The following is a 7,979-nucleotide window of genomic DNA, read 5'->3' on the forward strand; positions in this document are numbered from 1 at the left end:
AAAGTGATGGTCAATCTCACTATTCGTTGGTAAAAGAGTAGCTCAAGAGTTGGTGATGGGTGGTGTTGACTGGCTGCCTTTCCTCTAGTCTGTCATTGCTAAATTACGGATGGCTAGCACAGATAGCCCTCATATAGCTTTGCACGAAATTCAAAAAACAAACAAACTGTTACGACAGCGGAGGTCACGTGACACTAGTAACACGTCATGAGATTCAAGAAGGATCATGTCTGTTAGTGGCAACTATAGTCTTCTCTATGCACCCTCTATTTTTGTATATATAAACCAGCAAAAGAATTGACGGCGTGAATAAATGCAGATTGAAGAGATAGAGGCAGATAATCGAGTCAAGTCATAAGTAAAGTGCATGAATCGTTGTGAATTATAGCGTGTGTTTAAGTTAAAGTGTCTGTGGAAATTAAGTGTATTGCAAAGTTGTATTGAGAAAGAATAAACTAGTTTTATTTAAGAAAGGACCAATTTTTTTATGTTTTGTTTTTCCACTGCAGTAAGTAAGTACTATCATTTAATTATCAGACAAAAGTAAAAACATTTTCAAAGAGATTTTATTTATTTCTAACTTTTCTAAGTTTAGGAATGGGCATCAGGCAGCTGGAATGCTGAATAAAACAAATGTTGCTTTTTTTTATGGTGATAGGAGGGGGTAATCTATTCCTCTTATATGTCCAATTTGGAACCTTACAATAGCACCGTGTGTTATCAATCAAAATTTTAATGAGTTTATGTTCTGTAAAAATTGTACATTAATGTCTGTTTTCAATTGCTTTATTTTCTGTACATAGGTGAATTAAGAAGAATGAAGAAACCAGTGACAAATGGTCTACAAAATGATGTATCTAGTCATGAATCTCACAAAACAAAATCCAAAATATCTAGTTCTAGTAAATCTAGTAAGACAAAAGACCATATCTCACAGAAAATTGGTTCTTCCAGTAAACACCATAACCACAAAAGTCATGCAAGCCACTCTTCGAACTCAAAGGAAGACTTTTCAAAAGATAAATCTGTAAAAAGTAGTAACACTTCCAAACAGAAAGAAAATTCTCAAGAAAAGTTAACTGTGCATAAAACCAATGATGGAAGTTTGAAACTTAAAGATTCAGGCAGTAAGAATGATTTTTCTTTAAAACACCGCAATAGCATAAAAAAGGATTTTAAATCAAAAGATAGTTTAAAAACTGATGGAAGCATTAGGAAAGAAGATGTAAAGCTGAAGGAAGATAAAGATAACATGAAACCTAGAAAGGAAGAAGATAAAGTTAAAGAGTACAAATCAAAAGAGTTGAGTGAAATGTTAAAGCACACTTCTTTAGCTGAAAAACTAAAAACTGAAAGCAATAAGATAAGAAACAAAGAAAACAGTGAGAAGGAAAAGATTGGTATTAAGGAGAATTATGAGAAAAATAAGCTAAAGAAAAGATCAGATCAAGAGAAGAAAGATTTATTAAAAGAAGCTGAAAAAAGGAGAATTGGAAGTGATAAAAAAGAAGAATTAAAAATAAAGGTGGTGCACAATGAAAGAAAAGAATACTCTTCTCACAGTGTTAAAGAAGAGATTCCTTTAAAAATTAAAATCAAACGTGAACCTGAAGGTTCTTTAAATGATGACAATATTCCTTTGGTAAGTTTTGCATCTTAGGTTATATAATATATAGTTCTTTATCAGAGAAAAATTTAATAGTTTTTTAACACTGGCTGAAGGCTAAAAGGTCCTAAAGGAAGTCTGTCACTTTGTTTAATTGGAAAAAAAGTATAGAATGTTCTAAATGGTTTTGATTTATCTAAAAAAAGTCTTCTCAACATGTGTTGTCATCAAAATCTGTGCAATATAAAGAAAGTAAATAACTTTGTTATGTTATTATTTTTTAACGTTTTTGATCTGTATTTTCATTGTATACTATTTTCAGGTCCCATAACTTGTGTTTCAAAAGTAGGGGGTTTAGGTTCTTGTAAGTGTGACCAGAAGTAGATACAGCACATGGTTAACTTTCATTGATGCTTCAAGTATTAGGAAATGATCACACATACAGGCAACACAAAAATGAAAAAAATAAACAGTTTACAAATAATGAAAAAGTTTTATTATTATTTACTACATAATGTTTTGTACAATTGCTGTCTATCAGATCATAATACAAACCTCATCTTATCTTGTAACCTTATGATAATTTAAGTATCTTCCATTAGTTTAAAAAAAGGTATTTTATATACTCATAAAGGTATTAGGTATTAGAAGCTGTTAAACTAAATATTATTTCTGTTAGTTGAAGAATGTATGCTGATTTCTTAGAAGTTATCTGACAGATTAATATCTAATACTTTTGTTCACACTCGTTAGTTTTCTGAAAAATGTGTTGAAGACCTTGAAGGTTTACCAGTTTATATGTTCAAAAGAGGTGCAGAACATGTAAAATTTTACATGTTTCATGTTACAATGTGAACACATTTATACAACTTCCATTATCTTTGTTTTATTGGCTCTGTACTGGTACTAAAAATAACTTATTGGGTAGTTACAAAGGTTTGTATTTTTATTATATTGTAGTAGTTTTGAAGTTCTTCAGGTTTGTACAACAGGAAGTAAAAGTACCAAGTTTTTTACTTTATATGTGACATTTACTTATGACACTTGAGGTATCTTTCATAATGGCTTTTTTTTATTCTTTTTAATATAGTTTTATTTTCCTAGTTTCATTTAAACAAGACAATCATTCTTACAACACTATATAGCCAGTCTAGAAAACTATATTTCATGTGTAACCAGTGTAGAAGGTTAGTGTTCAACATTGTAGCTATTCTGAAAAACCAGTTTATAGCACTGTCTAGTCATTCTGGAAAACCACTGTAGAGCACTGTGTAACCCAGTTTATAGTACACTGTGTAACCAGTAAAAAAAAAACAGGTGAACAATACTCTGTGTAGCCTATAAAACCACTGTATAGCACTGTGTAACCCAGTTTATAGTACACTCTGTAGTCAGTCAAGAAAAACAGGTGAACAGTACACTGTGTAGCCTGTAAAACCACTATATAGTACACTATGTAGCCTATAAAACCATTGTATAGTACTGTGTAACCAGTCTAAAAAGCCAGTTTATAGTACAGTGTGTAGCCAGTCAAAAAAAACAGGTGAACAGTAAACTGTGTAACCAATCTAGGAAGACAGTGTAAAGTACACTGTGTAACCAGTCTAGGAAGACAGTGTAAAGTAAACTGTGTAACCAATCTAGGAAGACAGTGTAAAGTACACTGTGTAACCAGTCTAGGAAGACAGTGTACAGTACACTGTGTAACCAGTCTAGGAAGACAGTGTACACAGTACACTGTGTAACCAGTCTAGGAAGACAGTGTAAAGTACACTGTGTAACCAGTCTAGGAAGACAGTGTAAAGTACACTGTGTAATCAGTTTAGGAAGACAGTGTAAAGTACACTGTGTAACCAGTCTTGGAAGACAGTGTACAGTACACTGTGTAGCAGTCAAGAAAATTTAGTGTATGTACAAAAGAGTAACATTTTTTTCTGTTTATATTTAACTTGGATAAGGAATTTGATTTTAGTTGGAGCTTACTGCATTTTGTAGTTTTGTGTATCTATATCTTATCTATCATAAAAACAACAACTTTACCATCCATACTGATCTCATTTATGTTGTGGATGTGTCTTTACTGTTATATTAACCATTCTTATATTCAAATATTAGGTAGCAAGGACAAATGTTCCTGAAAAAGCTAAAGAAGTGAGGCTTAAAAGAGAAAGAGATGAATTGGATGATGATGAACTCTTAGCTACAAGGTATGAAATAAGTTACTATTTTTAGGGTTAAGAGAAAGATCATTATTCTTTGTTCCTGTAAATAACAAGATGACTTTTCATACTCAAACATCTTTTTCATATCAGTATTTTGGTTTAGGACTTATTTCAGTACAAAGAATTCAATAGATATTATACATATATATAGACAAATGATAAATAAAACATTGTGTGTAAAATACATTTGAAAAAACTCCTCTGGCCACCTTGTTTTCTACTGAAAAATAAAGCTGTATTTGTAAAACATGCTAAAAAACTGTCCCCCAGTGGGTCACATTAAGTTTATGGACTTACAGTCTTAAAATCTGGGGTTCAATTCCCCATGATGAACAGAATGCAGATAGTGTTGCAGTAAAACAAACATGAAAGGCTTCTACACCTTGTTTTATACCAGAAAATTAAGCTGTTCATAAAATCTGCTTCAAAGCATTATACACTGTTTTTTTTTACAATAACTTTCTTCATAGAGTAAGCTGAATACACTGAGTAAGGAAAAAAATTAAAGCTGTTTCTTAATAACTTTTATACTTTTATTTGTTCAAACATTGTTGCTACTCTTCTTATTTCCTCTACGATCCAGTCTACTGAGACATTGGTACTGCAGCAGTGAACAAGATGGAATTTCTAAACTTAAAAACCGGCTACAGTAATTTCACCAAGGAGCAGTAGTACCTGCTCTCTTACTATCACATGACCTAAATTTCTGTGTATCTTTGATAAAACACTTTCATCATACTTACCAGTAGTCCTAACATTTCCAATCTTCACTTGACTTATTTAAAACTTAAGTTGTACCTTCAAGCCCAAAGCCAAAGTTTCTTACTGACAGTTGTGGAATTAACATAATTTGTTCTGTTCAGTATGAATTCAGACCCTGCTGTTAATACTTCAGCTCCTTCAGTTGGGGTAATGTTTTCACATTTGACTTTGGGTGTACAGGAGGATCTTGTGGCTGCTTTGTCAGAGCTGAGTGATCAGTGTATTCAAGCCATTCATGTTGAGTCACCTGCCATTAATTCTGTGGCATTTTCCTTTCAGATTTATTTCAATGTCATGGAATATTGCCTTTACTCATGCTTCTTCACCTTATGTCATGGAATATTGCCCTTACTCATGGAATATTGCCTTTACTCATGATTCTTCACCTTATGTTTATGAAGAAGTGTTGTCAGGAAGAGGTTAGTTGATAAGACCTGATGATAAAAACATAAAAACAGAAACATAAGGTGGAGAGCCATGAGTTTGTTCACCAACAGGAAAGATACAGACAAAGTAACTAGAAATTATCAGTTGGTTTAAGTTTTGAAATTTAAAGAAAATAACCACAGTTCTATTCCAGTGGTTAGACTGATGTAATTTTAGCATGTAGTAGGTTAGTAAGACTGATGTTAACATGTAGTATGTTAATAAGAATGGTGTGACTTTAATATGTAGTAGGTTATTAAGACTGATGTAACTGTAGCATGTAGTAGGTTAGTAAAACTGATGTTAACATGTAGTATGTTAATAAGAATGGTGTGACTTATAATATATAGTAGGTTAGTAAGACTGATGTGACTTTAACATGTAGCATGCTAATAAGAATGATCTGACTTATAATATATAGTAGGTTATTAAGACTGATGTAACTGTAGCATGTAGTAGGTTAGTGAGACTGATGCAACTTTAATGTGTAGTAAGGCAGTAAGAATGATGTTACTTTAACGTGTATTAGGTTAGTAAAATTGATGCAATTTAAATGTGTAGTAGTGCATAGTAATGTAAGGTACATTCATGATGTCCCAACAGAAAGCTATAAACATGTGCAATACACATTAGATTACGGAAATGTAAGCAAAGGACAGTTTTAAAAATGGAATTTAAAAAAAAAAGAAGCAAGTGGTGATGTCCTTTAACACTCTTCTGGCTCATTTCAGTGTTCCGATGTATGATTTCTTGCTGCTGGAGCAGAAAGAGTTATTTACATAGATAGAGACAAGTATTATTGAATTAGAGCAAAAGTTCCTAGTGTGGTATCCCACAATCCTAGATTACCTACATCACTGATTATTTCTAATATATACTTAAAAGAAATAAACAAAAAAAAACAGCTTAAACTTGCAACATCTTTGTACCACCCATTGAAATTAATATGATCTCACTCCAGGAGGGCATGATACAGGAACTAGTCAAAGCATGTATAAGCCCTTCCAAACAATTGCTGTGCTGTGTAACCTTTGTCTAAGATAGAGGATCATCATAAGTTTTTGACCATTCTACAACCTGTTTAAATGCTAATAACTACATGCAAAAAGTATAAAAACTATAAAAGTATAATTAATACACACAAATGCCAAATAAAGATATATTCTTTACTAGTTTGATGGGAGAAACTAGCAGCATTTTCATCTATATCAGTAAGAACATGTTACTTAAACATGTAGTAAGTTAGAAGACTCAAATGACTTTGAATAATCATTTTCAGCTATTATTAAAAATTTATTTAATTTTTATTACAGAACAATAAAAAATAAGAAGGTTAAGGTTGGCAACACAGAAGAGAAACCTAAAATAAAAGCAGGGAAAACAGATAAAGTCCAAAAGGAAGCAGAAAACAAGAAGAGAAAAGCTGAAAATGGAGAAGCTTTGGTAATTCAATTCAATGTCTTAATCTAAAGATCTGAAATTTAAAGAAGTTAATTGTTTATGGTGTATAATTAAAACCAGTTTTACATATTTAATATTTCTAGCTCTCTAAGAAAGTCAGAAAAGAAGATATGAAAATTAAAACTGAAACAATTGAAGCAAAGAAGAAAGGAAAACAAAAGAACGATCAAGAAGTCTGGAAATGGTTTGTACTTCTAAACTTGTTATAACCTCACTAAGCTTTTATTTTTTATAAAATCAATTATCGATTTTATCTTGAATTGTGAGAGGCTCAAAATATATTTCATGTTACAAGCCATTTGATATTTTCTCCAGACATCTAGGATAAACTGTAATAAAAAAATTCTGCTATTTAAAATTGACTCTCAAATTCTTGACTTGTTTACATACTGTTCAGTACTGATATGATCCATATGTTGAATCATACTGAGTAATTATAGTTTTTACTTGTTAGAACACTAAGTGTGAAGAACTGAACAAAAATATTGATGATATCACTAATTTTCTATGTAAAATACACAGAAATTCAGCAGTAATTAATAGATTAATCTTAATTGCAATTTAATGATTTTTTTGTTTAGACTGTATGATATTAAGTATTTTGTGACAAATTAAGTCATGAACCCTCAAGCAAGTTTGTGCATAACTAGCTTAGAAAAATGTATTTGTAAATCTCATGAGGAGTCCACTTGAATCCGATCAGTATTTTTAGGGTTAAATAATTAACTGTTTAAGATGTTTCATTCCTTTTGAAATTAAACTGATATATATATATATTTTCTTTATTATATAATAAAATTAAAACATTTTTGAATCTAAAAAAAAAACTGACACCCTCCAATAAAATTTCATTTTCCTTCGCTGTTAAATTAAAAAGAAAATTTCCTAAGACTTTCTCATGTACTGAGCTACTGTAAATTAGTTAGTGTGTGTCTGTGCATTTGTCTTTTACATTACTTTAGCATTTTTTGTGACATAGTTTGCATTCTGTCATGTTCAGATGGGAACATTTCCTCTTATAATATAAACGTTAACACTTTTACACATTTTATATTATTTCTTAATTCAAATGTAAACATTTCATTTCATATGTTCTGATGTGGATTTTCCATATTGTCATCTAAATGTAAACATTTAACACATGTGGTATCTACTCTGATGGTAATATTTCCATCTACTAATCCATATGTAAATATGATGCATGCTCTGTTTTTGAACATCCCCAATCAAGACATTCATATGCCTTCTTCAGTTGTGGTCAGTATCGGATCTACACTTTTATTACAATTCTTAGTTGATTTTTTGTGAATGATACTATTGTAGGTTTTCATATTATTGCAAACTTGGAAACTTAATATATTAGGGATGCAATTTAAACTTTATGAAATAGTCTTCTACCCAAAATACTTATAATACTGTTGCGTTAGCGAGGTCACGTGACTAGTATCACGCCACGTTTTTTAGAAATATCCTGTTCCTTCAAGAATGCCCTAGCATTTACT

The 7,979-nt window shown here is 31.2% G+C and overlaps 1 protein-coding gene across 1 annotated transcript in view; it reads left to right on the forward strand.

The window, feature by feature from the left end:
* Window positions 1–808: 808 nt before the first annotated feature.
* Window positions 809–7,979, forward strand: part of LOC106474175 (DNA topoisomerase I, mitochondrial-like) — a gene marked incomplete at its 3' end in the record, with an annotated part of 21,566 nt that continues 14,395 nt past the window's right edge. The window contains exons 1-4 of the mRNA XM_013934867.2: window positions 809–1,642; window positions 3,722–3,813; window positions 6,330–6,459; window positions 6,561–6,661. Of these exons, the coding sequence (XP_013790321.2) occupies window positions 818–1,642; window positions 3,722–3,813; window positions 6,330–6,459; window positions 6,561–6,661 (1,148 nt within the window). The remainder of the gene's footprint in view (window positions 1,643–3,721; window positions 3,814–6,329; window positions 6,460–6,560; window positions 6,662–7,979) is intronic.

Source organism: Limulus polyphemus, unplaced genomic scaffold (assembly GCF_000517525.1).
Source record: "Limulus polyphemus unplaced genomic scaffold, Limulus_polyphemus-2.1.2 Scaffold6913, whole genome shotgun sequence".
Taxonomy (NCBI): domain Eukaryota; kingdom Metazoa; phylum Arthropoda; class Merostomata; order Xiphosura; family Limulidae; genus Limulus; species Limulus polyphemus.